Here is a 23,259-nt window from a genome sequence, read left to right as displayed (position 1 = left end):
AAAAATTCAATCCGTTCTTCATGTAAGACCCCTTGAGTTTTTACCCCTCTAATTCTTCTTCTCTTCCTAGTCAAACTACATAGTTGAGGTGCAATGTGTGACGTAAATTACATTGTTAGATGCAATTAGCTAGTGACGTACACAAATGGTTAAGTTTGTTATGTTATGTCTTCCATATAACGTGTAGTTTGTGTCACGCATTTCACCCCAACCATAAAGTTTGTGCTGATAAATGCACCTATTCAAGTTGTACGGCTTTCTGAACTCAAGCCATAGTTGATATCATTGAGGTCGATTTCCCGTATATTTATACATTTACATTCTATTATTTGTCTGAGACTTTATTGTAAAAATCATATCTTTTGTATGAAATCTTGCCCAGATCCAAGACATTTCAAGAATTTTCTAAAGATGAAGACGTCCTGAAGGCAGTGACTTTCGTTGACTTGACCAGATATGGCTTAGATTCAAGTGATCCTTCAAAAACAATTCAGTGGAAACAATGGTACATATGCAACTACGTTACACTAAAACTACATTCATAGTTCTATATCTGTACGTACTTGTTGAAATTATAATAGAGATGATAGAGAGAAAAGAATGTAGAAAATTATACTACTATTTCATTTAATCCAAGCAGAATACTACATTGTTAGAACGTGAAATAACCCACTAACCGATTACTGTCCACTAATAATATTCATGTTCCTAAAATTAAGGACCACTGACACACTAATTTTAAAGTACTAAATCCAACAGTACCTACTTGATCAACTTGATGTCATGTTGATGTTCGTGTTTTTACTTAAAATACCGCTGGTTTTGTCAAATCTTTGCAGTGATGCTCCAGATTTAACCAAGGCATTTGAAGAATTCCATACCGTAGGTGGATTCATGTACAAAGCGGCGAAGGCAGGAAATCTAAGTGCTCAGCTAATCATAGCCAAAGTAAGTCATGCCTTAAGTTCAAACATAGTTAGACCCCTGTTCTTTTGAGCTAAATTTTACTGAACTGAACTAAACTAAACTAAACTGAATGCTACTGAACTTTATTAAACTGAATGCTACTGAACTTTATTAAACTGAATGCTACTGAACTGAACTGAACTGAACTAAACTAAACTAAATAAACCAGAAAGAACGGGGTCTTACAATCTAACAATTCTCTCTACCTTATTCTATGTGATAGTTAATAATCATGAGCGTCTCGGAGTTACACCGAGCCATGAACGAGGCTTCGAGTTCTAGACTTCCTCCCGAAGAAGAAGTAAATGAAAAATTAAGCAGGCTTGCTAAAGCAACATCATTTATTGCTCACTTCACAGCTCGAAAAACTGATGCTAATACTGCAGGAAAGTTACAACATTCAGAACTAGTCAAGACATACGTAATCAAAGCACACCTTGAGGAATTACACAGGATGAATTCCTACATATCAGATTACGTGAGCTATTTTCATGACCCTGTAGTACAAATTCACCAATCTGTGTCTCATGTTTTGGTAGAAAATTCAGCTGATGTCTTCACCCGAGTCTTCGAACAGGCGATTAGAACATCAGTTCAGGTAGCTGTTAACACATTATCTGTCAAGGAAAGAAATGCTAGTCCATGGTCGACTGAGAATCGGAGGCGACAACGTGCTCTTTTCCTCTGGTCCATGGGGCATACACAAGATGTCAAAGCTATGGTTTTGATCGAACGTTATCTGAATTTGGATGAATTTCTTAACGATATCAGGTACCAAGAAATAGTTAGAGGTCTTGGATTACAAGGAGGAGATGATGAACTTGTGGAAGTGTCAATTTCGAAGCTGTTTGAAAGGACTCATGTGGTTCGGGAAAGACTTTACCTTCACTGTGTACTACTTAGACGACCCACTGCTGTATCTCGAGCTCAGAGGTTTCTGACTGTTGCATCTCCAGATGGAATGTTTCCAACTTTTTTTGACAACAGATTTCCCAGGGATCTTTAAAGAGTTCCTGCTTGTTTTAGTTGTGAACCAATTAACATTCTCCTTTGTTAAAAGGGTTGTTGTATAATTTCATGTTCCTAAACAATTGAATTTGAAACTTTCTTTATATTGAATCAGCTTATATTTACTTCTTATTTTATGACACCTGCATTTTAAGCTGCTGTTTCTGATTGCCATATAATTCAGCTTCAGAAACTGTGCTAAAACAACAGTCTGAACTGGGTGAAATCTTCCTGGTTTAAGGGAAGTAAAACTGATAGATTATTACCATCAGACTCATGATGCAAAGCAGACTAAAGTGCAATTAAATTCTTAACGCGGAAATGAATTTTAGCAGCTTATCTTTGTCACTTAAATCTGTCAGTGAGAAGCAGGCTAAAATGCCAAAAAAATCTAAACTCTTCCTCCTGTTACATTTAATCAGATAGTTGCCATACAGGATTCAATACACATTATAGTCTTGCATTGAGCTACTGGGTAGGAGAAAAAGCAGCTCTAAAATGTCCTGAAGCGCTTTCTTGTTAACCTGCATACATAGTTACAAAGAGTTAAAGATATACAGTATATGTAATTAACGAGAGTTCTAGTCGTACTTGAGACATAAGGATCACCTTGGCAAAGGAAATGGTAATTGAATCGATGTCTCAACTTCTGATGCCGAATCTTTCAACAGAAAATCCCATCCATCTCTAGTCATTGACCAATCAGTTTTCAGTTTTAAGGCCTTTAAGAAAGGAAAGGGTGATGGCTCACTTTTAAGTCTGTTACGGGCTGCAGAAAGCACCTTCAACAATGATCATCGTATACATAACAAAAAAACAACCAAATCAGAGTCAGTATTAGTAATACTATCAGTAATGCGGAGTATATGTTAAATTGAACCTTGAAAATCAATAACATTTCAACTAGGACTTTAGGCAATACTTAGGGTCTGTTCTCTTCGTCTTATTCTTATTGCTTATTAGATCAGACCAGAAAAAACAAAAACACTCACAGGCAACAATCAGACCAGAAAAAACAAAAACACTCACACGCAACAATCAGACCAGAAAAAACAAAAACACTCACAGGCAACAATCAGACCAGAAAAAACAAAAACACTCGCAGGCAACAATCAGACCAGAAATTAGATAGATCAAACCAGACCAGGTGAAGAGAACAAGACCTTAATTCTTAGTGATTCAACATGTAACAATAACCTGAAAAGAGTGTCGCGTAAACTACCTTGAGAGTGTCCAAGGACACAACAACATATTTGGCGTTAGCTAGCTCCTTGAGCATTCCAAGAAGCTGAGTGGCCTTATTTTCTTCATCTCTGCCATCTGCTTTGACATTTATGTCTACTTCTTCCAACATACATTTATCATCCATAAACAAGTTTATAGGATCACTGCCTTCGAAATTGAAGCTAGTAAGCAGGGGTGACGAAACTACAACCTGATCAAAAGACGAGTTGAATATCTCCAGTTTCTTAAGCATGGGAGCTGATATTGTCAGAACCAAAAAACATAGTCTGCAATCAGAGAAACTCAAATTTTCCAAAGCAGGACATTTTGAAAAAAAGTCGGGACTGATAATCTGTGGGATATCAGAAGAAAGACCGTGAAGCCGCAACTCTTTCAATGCAAGGAAACCCGTAGCATTCCACAAATTCACACAAGGAATACCGAGGTGGAGTTTCTTGAGTGATTGAGTAACATATAAGCATTCTGGCAACTCCATAAGCTGGGAAATATTGTAAGTTTCGGCATGGAATTCAACATCCTGTATTTTTGCTCTAAACTTCATAAATAGTCAATCACTCCATAAGAAGGCGAAGACGAAGGAAGAGGACAATCCGCCTTAGAGAAGGTAAAGTTGAGAGAAGGGATATGGGTCCAAAGATGTTTCCATCTAGTAGAAAAAACTGAGGATTGAACAACAAGTTTGGTATCCAAGGATGACAAGATTCGATGAAGAAGCAAGTCTGGTAGATCACTGATTCTGTCTTTATCATAATTGTTATTTTGATTGAGCTCTTTCTCATTTGCATCCATGGCAGATTGGAAATGTGTATGAAACAATTAATGTGTAAAGTTTAAGGGGTTCTTGAAAACAAGAGTTACAGATCTATTGAGATTAAATACATAATAACCGAAGAGGCCATTCAACTTTCAACAAGAGTTAATTAATTACTCACCGTTTACCAACGAAAGAAATGGAGAGACCTCATAAATACACAATATGGTTTTTTTTTTTTTGATAAAGAAAAAAAAACTCAGGCAGACTACCTTATAATGAAACTACGCTCTAACCTCGAACTACCCCAACCCCACTTCCAAGTGATGACCCTCCATCCTCCGGAAGAATACAAACCCGATAAATTAGATTCAGCTGTAACTACATCTAAATGCACGTGAATACGTGATGTCTAATTCAAATTTTAAAAACATGTACAATGAGGTCAATATCTTATACGGAGTACTGGAGTAGGAGTACTAGGTAACCATTTTTACTACACATAAATCATACTCCGTATTCTTTAATACTCCAGTAATTTTATTGTTCCATAAGACCCATGCTTAATTAATGTGTTTAGGAGGGAATTTCAGGAGGAAAGAACTATAGACTGGATCATTAGAATGAAATATAATGCAAGACACAACTCTGAAAATACTAGCATTGTAATCAACCGAAGAACACAAAACTCGATATTATCATATACTATGTATAAATTATTCCGTTAAAAATGTGATCATCAATTTAATTACAGCTGCTCAAAGCAGAAAGAAACTAATCTGAATCATGAAAACTAAATGCAGGTCACTTTAAGCAACCAAATCAGAAAAAGAATCAAAACTTGCAAGCTGGGGCATCAAAATATGGTAAGACTACGAAAGAAATAGACGAGGGGAACATGTATAGAGGAGAATATACAGAAACAAGAACAGGTTCCAACCTAGGAAAGTCACCATGTTCCGATATCAGCAAAGGTTTCCCATTCAATACCATAGTTTGGCTCTGTAGGTTCCCGTCTTTTGGTGTTAAATGGTATTCTTCTCTGTGCAATCGTCCATATAACGAGGCTTTGCCTCCAACCCAAGAAACCGTCTTCTTAAGACCATTTGTGAAAGAACCTTCTTTCGAGGTTACATCACTTGATACATGCAAGTCTTCTTTGTTCATTGTATTTTCCAGTTTTACAATAAAACTGGTTGTGTTGCTTAGATTGATCAAGAGTAGAGTTATACCTGCCTGTTAAGAGAGTAAAAAGAAACACTGTCAGTGTTGGCTTTAAACGGGCTTCGACATCTTGATCACATTATACCAGATACACCGTGTAAAAGTAACAAAAGGACCCTGAGATTAGATATAGGCAGCATGGCTCTAATTTCTTGCAGAAAGTTGGTCATCTAAACTAAAAATTTAAAGGTGAGACAGGTGACATGAAAAGTAGCTACCATCAGATGATACAGAAAATTTCGCAGAAGATTTAGTTTTAATCATCAGAAGGTCCAGAAAAAGTCGCAGAAGATTTAGTTTTAATCATCAGATGACCAGAAAAGGTAGCAGAAGATTTAGTTTTAAGCTTCTGAAGGTCCAGAAAAAGTCGCGGAAGATTTAGTTTTGAATTTTTAATCATCAGATGATCCAGAAAAAGTAGCAGATGATTTAGTTTTAAGTTTCTGAATGGTTCGGTCATTAAACCTTCAAAGAACAAACTTAATCTTGAACAATAATGCAGCACAAGCTGTAAAAACATAGTGATACAGAAGAAAAAGGCATACCCTTCCTTTTGAACAATGGGCATATGAGCGCAAATAAGGTGAAGCTGCATTATTAACAGAAAGGACCTTCTTTCCCATTAACCGATTCCACAAAAGTGCACTGAATAAAGCAAACAGTCAACAAAGATGAGAAATGGGCCATAAATCCAGAATAATCAAACTAATCATAAAGGATTAGAGGAGTATGAAGAATCTCTTCCTCTTGCCTGTAGTAATCAGGGTTAGGCAAATAGGTGGTTTTATCGAGGAGGCCATAATTTCCACCAATCAATGCCTGCCGGCAATACACTTTGGTGTTGTAAGTGGCAGCTAGTCCAAGCTGATCTAAGTACCTAAAATATCAAAAGATTATTAGTTAGTATTCCTTTGTTTGTCAGATGAGTGAAACTTAATTATGGGATTAAGCAAAAATTACCAAAAGCCGTCAATAAAGGCATCAGAAACAAGACGACCTCCACTGTTAAAAGCACCACCAGCTTCACCAACCCAAGCACGAGCCCAAGGACCGTGCTCATGGATTGTTTTATTCAGAACACTGAATGTTTCTGTTATGTTATTCAAGAAATGAGGGTTCGTAATCTTTTTCATAAGATTCGGATCATTACCTGAAATACCATAAGTAGGTAAAATTAATCAAGCAAGCTCTTCATAATTAATGCAGATATCAAATTACACAGTATGAAGAAATGTCTTTAACACGTGCATGAACGAATATTAGGTAATGTATATTAGATTATTAGATGAAGTCGATCTAATTATATTCCATTTGGAGAAATTTTAAGTGTATTCTCCACAAACAATATCTTCTGTGGATAGTACACTTAATTATATTACTCATAAGCTGATTCTTAGATAAATTACCAATAGCACAATTAGCAGATACTCACCTGGACCAAGATTGTAAATATGATGTGTCAAAGCATCAATAACTCCTGGCCCTGTAGCCTTGAGAAGCTGAGAAAACCATTCCTCACTGAAGAATCCTCCTGGTGCTAGAAGTGAAGGTTTTGATGGCGACTTTTTATACAATTCATCAATGATTCCATTAAGTTTGATCAAGTCTTTCCCATACCGAGTAGCATCAACCCTTGCAGCAACACCGGTTCCACTCAGCTCGTTACCTGAAAGGCCAAGAGTCAGTCAACTCAGTCACATACATGAACTACTGCAACAAAATCACAGAGAAAGTTGTTCAAGAAAGTATACATACCAAATTCCCATGAATCAATGTGGTAGCCCTTTGAGATAGTGTACTTCATAAAATCATATGCATTGCTAGAGTCCCAAGGTCCAATCCAAACACTATTTTTGGACTTTTTTCTGCCGTAAAGTGCATTTATGCCAAAGGTAACAACTGCACTGTAATACATGTTTCAGTCATACAAATAAGTGTACAGAAACCATATTGTAGTACATAATATCCCTAAACAAACAGTATATTACCCTGTCTGGCTAAAGAAGTGATTTAGGGCATCCCAACGACCCATGTGCAAGCATCCCCTCGAAAATCCAAACAATCCATCATCATGTTTCCAAAATGGATGGCAAGGAAGTTTCAAACTCGGAACACCATACACTACTTGATCTTCTAAGGAGCCTCCAAGTCTTACTCTCAAATGAGTGAAAGCTATCATCAAGCCATCAACAATTAAGAACAATGTCAAATGCACAACAAATGGAGAAATGTATGACAGTACGAAAGAAATCACTGCAACGAGTCCAGATAACAAACCTTGCACAGCTTTAGCCAGGTGTGGATGGGATAAATTCTGCATAAACAAAGCCACATTAAGTTAACATTAAAATCAAAATTTAATTCATTAAAAGAAAAGTATCAGAGTGATTCTATACCAGGTTCATGATCGAAGAGTAACCCCATGGACATTGATCATAGTTGCACTTATTATGTGGCCACCAATCAATAGTAGCACAGACATAATTCTCATCTGTCTCAGCAATAACATGACCTCCATCAACACCCAAAATTGCACCCGCAATTTCATGAGCCAAAATTGATGGAATACACGCCAACAAGAAACACAAAACGAGAAGCCGGCTTCCCATGATCGAACTAAAGATTCAATTTACCACGTATACTAAACTAATTAGGATTTCTGCAACATATACAAACTCCAAATATTAATTAACAGTACAAAAATCAGCATATGCACGTTTATTTAGCATAAGCATTCAAATTCTATACTACATTTGCATCAAAATAACAACATTTTACCTGAATTTTGATAACACACCCACCAAAAAAGTAAAAACATTTTTTTTATAAATCTGGCGTGAATTATCAATTACCATTCTAAAAATATATTACCGCCTACCAAACATTCCCGTTCAGGAATTTAATCAGTCGCAACAGAAGGAAACAATTCCATGTAACTATTTAAACCAGTATGGCTCCAACAATCAATAAAAGAACTGAAAAGCTTCAAAATTTCCCACGCATTTCAAATAAGCAAACCCAACATATGTAACCAAACAAAACTTCACTTTTATCATATAATAGGTACAAAATTGCATTCATAAGCTCAACAATCTCAACAAAAAAATCCAAATAATAATTTCATTGAAGTAAATCAGTAAAAATCTTATCTAGCAAACATAAACAGGACTTTGCCGACAGCTTTAACATCAAGCATTGCACATTATTCATGAACAAAACGAAAAAATAAGCAATACCCAATTGAGTAAAAGACAATAAAACATAACCCAGATGAAAAAACCAATCAAAAAGAACAAAAAATTACCACTTTGCTAATACTCTGTATATCATAGTCCTGCAACACCAGTTTCTTTTCTTCAAAAAAATGGCAGCTTTTTTTGCGGGATTTTCAAGGTGATTAAATTATAATGGAGTAAGTTTAATGGGTGCAGCTTTTAGTTATAGATCTGAGAGTGAGTGAGATGCAGAAATGCAGAGATGGGTCATGTTCTGTGACTGTCAAGTGTTTTTGGTAGAAGTGGTTGTTGTTGTAGGCAGCTGGTGAGTTGGGGGGAAGATGATTCGTTTTTATTCTGCTTTGCTTTATTTTCTTCTTTGCTTTTTATATGGTTATTCCATTTTGAAGGTACGATTAATCTTTTATTTTTATGTTTTTATACTAGTGTAGTTATCTTATCTTATTTTATCATTATCACTGCATTTCACAATGTAATTTTTTCTTATCATACTCATACTATCCTTAAATCTATTTTATATTTATCTTATCTGAAATATTAATTATTATCTTAGATAAAATTATTACTCGTATCTTTTATCTTATACGGCATAGTACAACTTTATCGTAAAGGGATTATTTTTTTGTGGACCTGGTTCACAATAATTTAGTGTGGATCCAAAACCAATAATTTAGTGTGGACCCAAAACCAATAATTTACAATTTAGTGTAGACCCAAAACCAATAATTTTTTCTATGAATTTTTTACCTACATAGAGACCTTTATTGTTCATGTAGTGACTATAATAAATTGAACATTGTAACCCTATGTTTTTAAAAATGAATTGTGACTTAAAATCACATTATTCAACCACAACATGTGCCAACGACATCAATTTGATAATTTTTTCATAATAGTCCAATTAAACATGCCAAAATAAATTAGGAACAAGTTGTTGACCTTCTTTAGGCATGCCCGATTTTTTGGTTGCAGAGGTATGCATGCAGTTCTGCATGCATATGAGCTACAACTGCTTCGTTTTAGCAGTTTCAGCGTGAATATATCCTTCCTTTTTTATCGCATTATTCTGTTTTCTCTTTTTTTTTTATATAATTTTTTTTTTGCTTTTTGATCACGCTCGTTTTCAAACAAAAAAAAAAACTCGTCCTGAGTCCCTTTATTTGAGTAAACTGCAAGCACACATAAGGAACACACAAATGGACATTTAAAGTAATTTAATGAACATGTCATTTATTTCCTATTTGCTTTCTCTATCTTAGAGGTTGATGTCTCTTTTCCCTTTCTATATGCTTCTAAATTTTCCGCTTCCTTCCTTTCGGCTTCCACTTTTTTTCGCTACATGCAGTCTCTTTTCCCTTTCCATCTGTTTCCTTATTTGCATATTCTTTTCGTGTTGCTTCTGTCTTCAATTCTTATTCAATTCTTGCAGCCTCTCTTAATACCATATCTTCCATTTCTAAATCATCTTTTTTCTTTTGTTGTCGCGTTCTTATTAATCTTTTCCTTCCCACAAGAAAATCACAATGTTTTTAGTTGAACATTATTCTGTATAAGTTGAACATACGACTTGAGAAACTGAACATCACAAAAAAATGTTCTTATTTATGATATCATATATAGTTTTATAAATTAAATTTAGTTGAACATGATTCTTTATAAGTTGAACATACTTTCACACAAAAATGTTCTTATTTGTGAATATAATCTTTGTAAATTGAACATCATCTTTTATAAGTTGAACATGATGAATTATAAACTGAACATGATAATATTCAGACAACGCCATTTTTGATCTTTTAGTAAAGAATAATGAACAGCTGCTTAAACAAATGTTTTCCTATTACGATTGTTGCTTTCCTTTTAGTTGAACATGATTTTGTATAAGTTGAACATAAGACTTGAGAAACTGAATATCATACAAAGTATTGAAGATATCATAGTTTATATGTTAAATTTAGTTATACATAATTCTTTATAAGTTGAACATGAGACTTGAGAAACTGAACATCACACAAAAGTATTGAACATATGTTAGTTTTATACGTTAAATTTAGTTGAACGTGATTCCGTGTAAATTGAACATGATTCTTTATAAATTGAACATGAGAGTTGAAAAACTGAACATCACGCAAAAGTGTTATATTATTTGTGAACATTATCTTTTATAAATTGAACATGATAAATTATAAACTGAACATAACAAACCCGGAATTAATATTCAACAATAACTACCACAACAGCGTACAAGAACAACAATCTTAACCACAACAACAACAACAACAACAACAACAACAACAACAACAACAACAACAACAACAATATCAAGTTACCAAATGTAGTTCATTCTACAATTCTGAACATCGAACTTTATAAATTAAACATGCACGGTGACAGATCTAAAATCGTAGCATAAAATTGTTGTTAAAAAAAATGAACATCTACATATATTAATTTGAACACTATATGTTTCAATACAATAAACTCATATCAACTGCCATATTTTTCCAATAAAAGAACAACATTTGCAGGTCAAATTACATGTTCAACCTCGAAATCAATTAAACGACAAGATGCAAAGCTGTAAATCAAATCACAATCAAATTTGGTGCGAAACTAGAAAATTATTAAACATGAATTCGCAGCAAATGAACATTGAATGATTGTAAATTAAAGATCGATTTACAAAGGAAACTCACGAATTTCATACAAAGAAACATGGATTGGGTTAAAGAGAGGAAAGAGAGAAATTACTTGAGAACCACGATTCTAATTCAACCGAAGTGTACTCCACGAACTCGAACTTGGATCGCCGTAAGCTTTCTCTTGAAGCAACTATATAGTTGTTTCCGAACACCAGGGTTACCGTCCTTGAACGACAATCGAAGAACAAGTTCGCCGATTTGAATGCCCTCGATGATGTCGCCGATTTTGAGAAATCTGCCCCTCCATTCATCTGCTCTGGAAGTGCCTCGAATGCATTCAATTTCTAGTACTGTAATCCCCCATAATTTTATATATTTTGTTTATATATTTTAACGTATATTAATATATTTAAATATAATTTACGGATTTCAGAAATGAATATGTAATTAAAATATAATTATTTTATTTCATTTTGAATACTTTTAATGATTTACGAAATCAAAATGTATATTTGAATTTTACGTTAAAACGATTTCGAATTACGAAACCACGTTCTATTGAAATTAGAAAGCAATACTAAACATTGTGGATTCATCAACCTAAATCCTAACACTAGCCCAATTGGGTGAAGCCCAAAATAATAAAACTCAAACTACTCTACTCCCTCTCTTTCAACATTACGTAAAAACAAAAAAAAAACAAAAGAAAACACCAACAATCTCCTTCACTTTCACGTAAAACAAAAACCCTTAACCCTACCTCCATTGCCGCCGCTGCCCAGCCACCGCCACCGCCGGAGCTCCTCTCCTCCGTCGTCCCTCCCGCTGGTAACCCCTCTCTCCCCTCGTCGTTCTCCTTCTATCTCTTTCGTTCCCTAAACTTTTGGTTTCGGTTTCTTGCACACCAATTAATCGGTGTTGCCCTCTTCTCTATTTTCGCACAGCCACCACCGAGAACCATCAACCACCTTCGCCGTTCCCCTACACGTTGCGCCGCCCACCTGCAGCGTCGCTGCTGCGCCGTTCCAGCCCTCCTCCTCTTCGTTGCTTTCTACCCCTCGACGGCAGTCGCGTGCCCTGCCACGCACCACCGTGTGCGTCCCTACCGTCCAACCGTTCCAGCCGTGCCCTTGTCCGCCGGCAGCTTTACTCCATTCCACTTTTGGTGATTTCCTTAAACCCTAAACTAATTAATGAATTTAATTACGTTGTAATAATTTTAATATGTTTCCTGAATTTAAATTATAAGTTTTATGATTTGATTATGAATTTCAAGAATTATATGTTTGCATTAAATTATTAATTTTCAGATTATATAAATGCATTGAAGTATTGATTTTTAATTACTAAAGCATGGATTTTTAATGTTTTAATAGTTTTAAAATCATAGTAGGATGATTATAAATTATGAAAGTTATTATTTTTATGATTTTAAGCATAATGGATATATTTTGGAGTAGTTTGAAACTATTTTATATTGCTGGAAATTGTAAATTGCGTGATATATTTGAATTTATGATAATTCGTGATCGTTAGTGAAGTAATCACTATGCTAGGAGATTTAGTAGTTAAGTTTGGTTGTTGAGGAATGTTCTAAACAAGTTTAGATGTATTTAGAATACTTGATTATTGCTGTGAATTATGGGAAGTTGATTGGGGAATTTTATTGGTTGTTTTTAGGCGGAGAATTCTTTGTAGGCGACTTTTGAATTCGTTAAAGTGGCCTATCAGTTTGTTTACACAAGGTACGTACATACCTGTGTGCTTGGAATGTGTGCTAATTGTTGAAACCATGTTGAATCTTGTTGTTGAACTTGGTTATGTTGATATTATTGTTGAACTTGGTGATGTTGATATTATGGACGAACTGGGTTATATCGAATGTGCATGTTTAAATACTGTGGGACAAACTTATTGAACTTATTTTGCACTATAAGAACTGTAACATGTTAGTATGGATGTTTGATACAAACATGTTGGTTGGGAACACTAGATTATTCTATATGATTTGGGTTGGATCGATCGGTTGTTGTTCCCTTTCTATCTTTTCACTACTTTATAAGGGCGGAGGACCTTGTTTAGTAAGTTGAAACTTTATGCCCATATACAGGGTTGCTCATGGTTAAAGGAAAGGTTGGATAAATTGGAATGAGTTTTGATTGATGCTTTTATGATCACTTACTTAATTCCAAGATAAAAACAGTTGTGAACAAATGTGAATTGTATGTCTTATGTGATGGTTGAGTCATAACGGAATCTCAATTTATAAATCATGTAAAGTGAAACTGAATAGCAATAGCTTTAGACTGTGCACGTCTGAAGTGACGGACAAACAGGAGTTGGGGTTCATGGTGGTAGCCCATGGCCTTTTCTGGGACCGGATTGATCACCGTGTCCTATTTTTATTTAAACGTTCCTCGATATCGCAGGTCACTGAGGTTACGGAGTCGCGCCCGTACCTCGTCTTCCTTAGTGAAGACTTCTGGATGGTCAACTCGGTCCATTGTTTATTTCAACTAAAATAATATTATGGTTATTAAGCCTAGCTTAGTCTAGTCAAGTATAGTCGTCAAATTATTATATTTTGTCTGTCCTTACTTATATTTATTAGTATCATGTTAGGGTTGTTGGTTTGATAGTATCATGCTAGGATTGTTGTTGTTTTAGTATGTAGTACTCAGCTTTGCTGATTACGTGCTTTGTTTGTGTGTGTTGATCATGGCTATGCCTTATTGATCCTGTGATGACCCATCTTTGGTGAGCAGTCTCTAAGGATCAATAAGCGTTGCCCATCTACAGGTTTGAAGATGATGCATCATTGGGATCGGGATTAGAGAGCTTGTAGTTCTATTCGTTTAATTAAGTGATTTAATTTGTTAACTTGGATTTGAAATTCGTCGTACTATTCGTATTTCCTTAATTCAGTTAATTGGTTTGGACCTAATATGTAATAGATTATTTATGAACCTAAAAGTTAGTTTTATGTTTTCCGCTGCAAAATTCTGAATAAGCCGTAACGTTTTCACACGGGCGATAATGCCTTGATAATTCTCTATATTTTATATTAAAAGGTTATTTTAGAAAAGAGAGAATTGTCGGGGTGTTACAAAGTGGTATCAGAGCTAAGGTTTTACTTTAATAAAATTTTAGGTGCCTAACTATCTAGTTATTTAAAATAAATTGCTTAAAAATCGAGTTTCTACGTATTATAGTGTTCAAAAATTGGTACTTTTTTTTGGGGGACCAAATTCATTTTATTTTGTTTAAAAAGTATATTAATATTTCTTATTTAAGTTTGAAATTAATTTATTTATTCGAAACTTTACGTTTATGTGAATTAAGTAAGTTCTTCTTTTCGTATTTAAATTAAATATATTCAAAAAAAAAAAAAAAAAACCTTATTCTATTTATTCGTTATTTATTCGTTTAATAAAAATTTCTTTCTTATTAATCATTCTTGTTTTATTTTAAGCGTTTCAATGTTTACTTATTTTGATTTATTACGAGAGATGGGTAATATAAGAAGGGCATATAGGGTAGAATTATGTGTGCATACTAGTTAATTCTAGCATAAGAAGTTAATTGTTATATGCATATGTTAAATGTTCAAGTGTTGCAGTCAAATGTGCGTTAGAGAGATTGTTTGATTCCACCGAACTTATTGCTTTATTGAACTTTGATTATGGTTTGGTTGGGAAATCGTTAGTGAGATCTTAAGTTGCTTCTTTCAGGAATAAAATATCTCTTTGTGAAGAAAGTCGTGTTTGGATGTGAGTATTTTGCTAGATACAAGACCAACCCATCTTAATAAGAGAGGATACTGTAGCATCCACCATTGTCTATTGCTTACCTAACAAAATCCCATACCTAGAACTCAAAGATAGGTTTAAAGACATGCATTCTGATGATGGAACACCAAAGTTGATTAAGTATGGGACTAGGGATGGTAGGTAGAGATATGACTTAGAGATCCTGACCACCATTATTGAGGTCGTAGAAAATGGGTTCAAGGAGGGTAGAAACTCATGGAGTCATGCTTGGGATGCAGTTACAGAAGAACCTATGGGAATAAGTGTAAATAATGACCTAGAAGAAAATGATGTAGCTGTGGAGAATGAGAATGTAGGTGTTGAGGCAGAGAATCCTAACCTAGTGGCCCATGAGCCAACCATTGAATTTCTAGTGATTCAGATGCATAGCTCGAAAGTGAACAGGAGGTGGCAAGTGAGCCTAATCAAGATAAAGATATGGAAGAAGATGAAGACCCTGGAGAAGAGTTTGATGGTTTTGAGATCTAAATTTCACTCCGCAAGTTTCAGGAGCAAGGGATAGGCAAGAGGCCACAAATATTTTGAAGTCATAAATAGTTAATTAGCTCTTTTATGTTTTAAAGAATAAGTAGCGAAGCTACAACAGTTTAAAGTTAAAGTTTATTGAAGTTTGAAATGTTCTTTATTATTTTCAAGGATGTAATAAACCTTTATAGAGTTAGCAATAGAAGTTAAAGTATTCATTTCCAGTTTGAGAATTCCATTATTCGCCAACAATAGTTTATGTTTGTGTCATAGAACCTTTATGTTAATTTGAGGACAAGTGCGTTATTATGGTTTAGAAATTGTTATTAACATTCTTTTGAGGAATAGAGTTAAATTATTGATAATCCAAATGATCAAGAGTTTATTTTGGGCACCCGAATGGGAATATTATTACTTATTTGTTGTGATTGAACTTCCATTCATTGGTTTTCAAATTGTATGTCCTTGATGGGGATATTTTCTTGAATGAGTGACGATGATTGCTCTATTATTGGTGTACATTCTTGAATAAGTGTTTGTTGATGCGATTTCTATGATCAAATCTAAATTTCTTTCGTAGAGGGGACATATGAGTTATGTATCGTAGAGTAATTAATTTTAGGTCGCACACTAGAATGTCAAGCAATAGTGAGTTAGTTGCTACTATTAGCCTTTTGGCAGGAAGACTGGCTGAAGAGAGAACTGAGCGTCCTGATTCTACTGGGGACATGTTTGAGAGACTAACCAAAGTTAAGCCACCATACTTTAAGAAGCAAGCTGATCCTACCTTTTTAGAGAACTGGGTTAGAGAGTTTGAGAAACTGTTTGGGGATGTGAACTGTCTTGAGAACAGGAGAGTGGGTCAAGTTGTACTGTACTTGGAAGATGAGGCTGATTTGTGGTGGAGAGAAAATGGGGTTAGACTTAGCGCTGTTGAGAGATTCAATTGGGCTTCGTTGTTACTTCCTTAAGGAAACTCCTTTAATGAGAAAGCAAAAGGCACAATAATTGATAAACCTCGTGATGGGATTGGCTAAATTTGTACAAGGCTAAGATAGACGTACTGTGAAATTCAGAAAGTAAATTTAAGGAACCATATTGGAAGATTGACCTCGTATAGATGTTTTGAGAAGTCCAAAAACCTTTAGTTTTTTTCTGTAATGCAAGTGAGGACTTGATGAATAAGGAGTGTGAACTATTATTCTGCAGTGTGTTAGAAGTGGGTAAAGAAGTTGGAGTGAAAATCAAGTATGTTGCCATTGTGAGTGGATTCATTGATGTGTTTCTGAGTGAAATTGCAAGTATGTTACCTGTTGGAGCCTTTGAGATCACTATACACTTAATTCTTGGAACGACACCTATATCTAAAAGCACCATATAGAGTGACACCTCCTGAAATGAGCTAATTAAGACACAATTACAAGAGTTGTTTCGTTAAGGGGTATATTAGGCCTAGTGCATAACCGTGGGGAGCTCCTGTGTTGTTTGTTAAGGAGAAAGATAAGAGTATGGAATTATGCATCGATTTTAGGGAACTAAACACCATCAAGAACAAGTATTCTTTGCCTAGGATGGATGACATATTGGACCAATTGAATTGGGCGAGTGTGTTCTCGAAGACTGATTTGGGTTTAAAGTACCACCAATTGAGAATAGCTGATAAGGGCCTAAGACCTCATTAGGATTCGTTATTGTCATTATGGGTTTAGAGTAATGTCTTTTGGGTTAACCAATGCACCTGCATTAATTATGGATTTGATGAATGAGATTTTCTAAGAATTCCGAATTAAGTTCGTTATGATGTTATTGATGATACCCCTATTTATGCAAGGAATGAGAAAGAGCATGACAAACACTTGAGGATTACTTGGAGACGCTTAGGAAGAATCTAGTTTTATTAAATGAAGTATACAAATCTTGAAGTCATATGGGTATAAGTGACACCGACAGAAAAGTGAAGGGTTAAATTGATTGAGAACTATGTTACGTAAGGGAATAAATTTAAGAGAAGATTTGAGTGGTCCAGGATCGTTAGAAATCATTGTTGTCTGGAAAAGATGAAAAGAAATACATGAATTGGTGCAAGAGCTAAGAGTTAAACCAAAAGTTATACACCCATGAAAAGTGTAATGAGGTTCGGTAACAAGGAAAGTTGAACAGAAGGAGTTTCTGTAGATCATGCTAAGATTCAAGCTGTGAGTGAGTGACCTACTCCAAAGGACGTGTCCGATATTTGAAGTTTTCTAAGCCTAGATGACTATTATAGGAGGTTGTGGAAAACTTTTCGAAGAAAGCAAAACCAGTGACCAACTTGTCGAAAAGGAATCGAAATTCAAGTGGAGTGAGAATTGTGAAGAAGCTTTCCAGATTTTAAGGGAATGTTTGACCTCCGCAACTGTTGTCGCGTCAATTGAAACCTTATAAGCCTAATTACCAAACCCATGACCTAGAGTTAGCTGCTATTGTGTTACCTGCGAATATTTGGAGACATTACCTTTATAGGGCAACATGTAAGATCCTTACCGAGCACAAAAGTCTGAAACTTTGGCAATAAGGTCCAGTTGAATCTTGGGGACAACATCGAAAAATGTACTGCTTTCCACCCTGCAATTGATGGTCAGCCTGAGGGGACTAACCAAACTACGGAATATATGTTGAGAGCCTGTGTTATTGACTTTAAGAGTAACTGGGGAACCACCTAGATTCGATTGAATTTCTTGAAAAATAGATACCATGCGAGCAGTAAGATGTCACATGTTGAGGCATTGTATGGGAAAGAAGTGTAGAGGTTTCACTTGTTGAGATGATTTTAGTGAAAATATAGTATTGGGAGCAGAATTCGTTGAAGAAAAGATATCCAAAGTTATTCCCTGAGATGAGTTACGAGGGCGTAACTCGTTTTCTTTAAGGGGGGTAGAATGCGATAGAAATTCGCGCTTTTTACCTATTTTTTATGGTATTTTATGCATTTTATGCTCATTTTAGCAACTTATACATGTTGATGTAAAGGAAATAGATTCTCCGCATAAGAAAATGTGTTCTTGAATATTACAAGTAACTCTTAGTTGGCAAAAGAGTGCACAAGAGTGGCACAAAGTACTTCTACAATAAGAATAAGTTGGAAAGTTTGGAAAGATATGTGAATTTTCGTGTCAAGTTTCGGGACGAAACTTCTTTTAAGAGGGGTAGATTGTAATCCCCCATAATTTTATATATTTTGTTTATATATTTTAACGTATATTAATATATTTAAATATAATTTACGGATTTCAGAAATGAATATGTAATTAAAATATAATTATTTTATTTCATTTTGAATACTTTTAATGATTTACGAAATCAAAATGTATATTTGAATTTTACGTTAAAACGATTTCGAATTACGAAACCACGTTCTATTGAAATTAGAAAGCAATACTAAACATTGTGGATTCATCAACCTAAATCCTAACACTAGCCCAATTGGGTGAAGCCCAAAATAATAAAACTCAAACTACTCTACTCCCTCTCTTTCAACATTACGTAAAAACAAAAAAAAAAAACAAAAGAAAACACCAACAATCTCCTTCACTTTCACGTAAAACAAAAACCCTTAACCCTACCTCCATTGCCGCCGCTGCCCAGCCACCGCCACCGCCGGAGCTCCTCTCCTCCGTCGTCCCTCCCGCTGGTAACCCCTCTCTCCCCTCGTCGTTCTCCTTCTATCTCTTTCGTTCCCTAAACTTTTGGTTTCGGTTTCTTGCACACCAATTAATCGGTGTTGCCCTCTTCTCTATTTTCGCACAGCCACCACCGAGAACCATCAACCACCTTCGCTGTTCCCCTACACGTTGCGCCGCCCACCTGCAGCGTCGCTGCTGCGCCGTTCCAGCCCTCCTCCTCTTCGTTGCTTTCTACCCCTCGACGGCAGTCGCGTGCCCTGCCACGCACCACCGTGTGCGTCCCTACCGTCCAACCGTTCCAGCCGTGCCCTTGTCCGCCGGCAGCTTTACTCCATTCCACTTTTGGTGATTTCCTTAAACCCTAAACTAATTAATGAATTTAATTACGTTGTAATAATTTTAATATGTTTCCTGAATTTAAATTATAAGTTTTATGATTTGATTATGAATTTCAAGAATTATATGTTTGCATTAAATTATTAATTTTCAGATTATATAAATGCATTGAAGTATTGATTTTTAATTACTAAAGCATGGATTTTTAATGTTTTAATAGTTTTAAAATCATAGTAGGATGATTATAAATTATGAAAGTTATTATTTTTATGATTTTAAGCATAATGGATATATTTTGGAGTAGTTTGAAACTATTTTATATTGCTGGAAATTGTAAATTGCGTGATATATTTGAATTTATGATAATTCGTGATCGTTAGTGAAGTAATCACTATGCTAGGAGATTTAGTAGTTAAGTTTGGTTGTTGAGGAATGTTCTAAACAAGTTTAGATGTATTTAGAATACTTGATTATTGCTGTGAATTATGGGAAGTTGATTGGGGAATTTTATTGGTTGTTTTTAGGCGGAGAATTCTTTGTAGGCGACTTTTGAATTCGTTAAAGTGGCCTATCAGTTTGTTTACACAAGGTACGTACATACCTGTGTGCTTGGAATGTGTGCTAATTGTTGAAACCATGTTGAATCTTGTTGTTGAACTTGGTTATGTTGATATTATTGTTGAACTTGGTGATGTTGATATTATGGACGAACTGGGTTATATCGAATGTGCATGTTTAATACTGTGGGACAAACTTATTGAACTTATTTTGCACTATAAGAACTGTAACATGTTAGTATGGATGTTTGATACAAACATGTTGGTTGGGAACACTAGATTATTCTATATGATTTGGGTTGGATCGATCGGTTGTTGTTCCCTTTCTATCTTTTCACTACTTTATAAGGGCGGAGGACCTTGTTTAGTAAGTTGAAACTTTATGCCCATATACAGGGTTGCTCATGGTTAAAGGAAAGGTTGGATAAATTGGAATGAGTTTTGATTGATGCTTTTATGATCACTTACTTAATTCCAAGATAAAAACAGTTGTGAACAAATGTGAATTGTATGTCTTATGTGATGGTTGAGTCATAACGGAATCTCAATTTATAAATCATGTAAAGTGAAACTGAATAGCAATAGCTTTAGACTGTGCACGTCTGAAGTGACGGACAAACAGGAGTTGGGGTTCATGGTGGTAGCCCATGGCCTTTTCTGGGACCGGATTGATCACCGTGTCCTATTTTTATTTAAACGTTCCTCGATATCGCAGGTCACTGAGGTTACGGAGTCGCGCCCGTACCTCGTCTTCCTTAGTGAAGACTTCTGGATGGTCAACTCGGTCCATTGTTTATTTCAACTAAAATAATATTATGGTTATTAAGCCTAGCTTAGTCTAGTCAAGTATAGTCGTCAAATTATTATGTTTTGTCTGTCCTTACTTATATTTATTAGTATCATGTTAGGGTTGTTGGTTTGATAGTATCATGCTAGGATTGTTGTTGTTTTAGTATGTAGTACTCAGCTTTGCTGATTACGTGCTTTGTTTGTGTGTGTTGATCATGGCTATGCCTTATTGATCCTGTGATGACCCATCTTTGGTGAGCAGTCTCTAAGGATCAATAAGCGTTGCCCATCTACAGGTTTGAAGATGATGCATCATTGGGATCGGGATTAGAGAGCTTGTAGTTCTATTCGTTTAATTAAGTGATTTAATTTGTTAACTTGGATTTGAAATTCGTCGTACTATTCGTATTTCCTTAATTCAGTTAATTGGTTTGGGCCTAATATGTAATAGATTATTTATGAACCTAAAAGTTAGTTTTATGTTTTCCGCTGCAAAATTCTGAATAAGCCGTAACGTTTTCACACGGGCGATAATGCCTTGATAATTCTCTATATTTTATATTAAAAGGTTATTTTAGAAAAGAGAGAATTGTCGGGGTGTTACAAGTACTTTGGAGCTCGACCAACTTCTTGATGAAGTCGAGGTTGACGATGAAGTCAAGTTTGTTCGATCGAACAACATTTTTATGGAGATTTGAATTTTCCATTGGCGAAGATTTCATCGGTGATTTCCGTCGATTTACAGTATTTGAGGACGGAAGATTTCATCGATGATCTCCGATTCAAGCGAGAAGTTCATCGCCGACGAAACTTCATAATCTTCATACGAGAGTGTGGAGGTTTTAATGAGAGAGAAAATGGTGAGAGATTAGAGGAGAGAGAAAAATGGGTATGTTATTATAATGTGGTGTCGTTTTAGCTCCTATGCAACCAGAGAGTAGAGATAACTGCATACTTATGCAGCCATTAATTATTATCTAGGCATGGTCCACAATAAATCTAGTGTGTATCAGGTCCATTTAAGAATTGATGCTAAAGTTATTAGCTCTTACTTTATCATTCTTTATTAACCCTTATCTTATCTAAACTTGTTAGCCCTTATCTTTTATCTGAACTTATTACACCTTAATTTATCTACATTTATTAACTTTTTTAAAGCGATTTCCTTCAATATTACTTGAAGATCCTTAAAATACCCAAAATACGCTACATTATTACTTATTTTCCACTCTACGGTCCACACCAGCATTAAAACCGATCTAATTTTATTTAATCAATCGGTTCTAACCCGCCAAATGAAATAACGGTTAAAACTCATAAACCGCTATTTCAATTAGCGATTTAATGTTAAATGAACCGCCATTTCATTTAGCGGTTTACTTCCAGAGTTACAGAGCCATGTAATCAAAGACTCCCTCTCATTTGTTCTGATGCTTAGAGAGTCACCTCTTTATCTTACGGGATGTGCCTATGCCCATGGAGGAATACAAATATCTGACAAGGTGGAGAATTCAAAATATCCAAAACAACGAAAAGGAAGAACCTGAGAAGTTTGATAATCACATCTTCCCCCATCTTCAGCCGCCTCTTCATCACCATCTACAGGAAGAAAGGGAACAAAATCAGATTCTCAAAAGGAATAAAATCTATACTAATCAATACCTAGTATTTAAAAAGGATAACCATACATGATTAGTTGACACGTGTCACCCTACCATATATGATTAGTTGACACGTATCACCCTACCATATATGATTAGGTGACACATGTCACCCTTATATATCTTTCATCCATAAATTTGTTTTTTTTTTCAATTTTTTATTTTGTTGTTTGTAATACAAAATATTTTACAGCTTCAACACCTATTTCACTTCATCTTCCTCATTAAACATCAATTCACAATTTAATTCATATATTCATTCAATCGCTTCCACTCGATCACTCCATCCCCCTCTATAACACACAAATTAATTCACCATCTAATTTTTTTTCAACTTTCACCTCTATATGAATCATCTATTCCCACTAAAAACGCAAGCCCTCGATAAAATTAGCATTTTAAAAGACGGCTTAACAACCTCTATATAATTGTCCGTTCATTGAACGGGCTCAAAAGCTAGTAATATATTAAAAAGCGTTTTGAATAACGTATACTTGTCACATAGACCTCTCCTTATTACGCCACGTCACCACTAATTAGTATCATGACATTTCATTATAGCCAAAAAACATCTAACAAGGATCGAACACAAGACCTCTTTGTTAAAAGTTACACTTCTTACCATCTTAACCAACTACAACTTATGTAATATCTTTCTATATAAACAAATATATTCTTTTTACAATGAACAATACATTGAATAAAAGTGAATGCAAAAAAGGGAATGATTATTTAATTTATAAATGTGTAGTTATTACTTTGAAGAAAAGGATCCGGCTTTGTTTAGATTTTTGGATGTGGGGTTTTAGATCTGGGAGGTTGTTGATCGGCCACTAATCTTATGTCACCACCGTAATTTGATGATGACACCATCTCTACATGCACAT

At 35.1% G+C, this 23,259-nt stretch overlaps 2 protein-coding genes across 2 annotated transcripts; both read right to left on the bottom strand.

The window, feature by feature from the left end:
• Window positions 1–2,248: 2,248 nt before the first annotated feature.
• Window positions 2,249–4,498, bottom strand: LOC110798855 (putative F-box/LRR-repeat protein At3g28410). Its single transcript, XM_022004057.2, has 3 exons — window positions 3,197–4,498; window positions 2,584–2,756; window positions 2,249–2,498 (listed from the first exon to the last, which is right to left on the bottom strand). Exons 1-3 carry the CDS (start codon window positions 3,758–3,760, stop codon window positions 2,468–2,470), a joined length of 768 nt encoding a protein of 255 aa, XP_021859749.2. The 5' UTR covers window positions 3,761–4,498; the 3' UTR covers window positions 2,249–2,467.
• A 151-nt stretch (window positions 4,499–4,649) lies between these two features.
• Window positions 4,650–8,773, bottom strand: LOC110799945 (heparanase-like protein 2). Its single transcript, XM_022005233.2, has 10 exons — window positions 8,499–8,773; window positions 7,591–7,853; window positions 7,472–7,508; window positions 7,183–7,366; window positions 6,950–7,098; window positions 6,627–6,860; window positions 6,155–6,344; window positions 5,946–6,071; window positions 5,740–5,839; window positions 4,650–5,206 (listed from the first exon to the last, which is right to left on the bottom strand). Exons 2-10 carry the CDS (start codon window positions 7,801–7,803, stop codon window positions 4,805–4,807), a joined length of 1,635 nt encoding a protein of 544 aa, XP_021860925.2. The 5' UTR covers window positions 7,804–7,853; window positions 8,499–8,773; the 3' UTR covers window positions 4,650–4,804.
• Between the last annotated feature and the right edge of the window lie 14,486 nt (window positions 8,774–23,259).

The sequence above is a fragment of the Spinacia oleracea genome, chromosome 5 (assembly GCF_020520425.1).
Source record: "Spinacia oleracea cultivar Varoflay chromosome 5, BTI_SOV_V1, whole genome shotgun sequence".
Taxonomy (NCBI): domain Eukaryota; kingdom Viridiplantae; phylum Streptophyta; class Magnoliopsida; order Caryophyllales; family Amaranthaceae; genus Spinacia; species Spinacia oleracea.
This window is presented reverse-complemented; position numbering and strand designations above follow the sequence as displayed.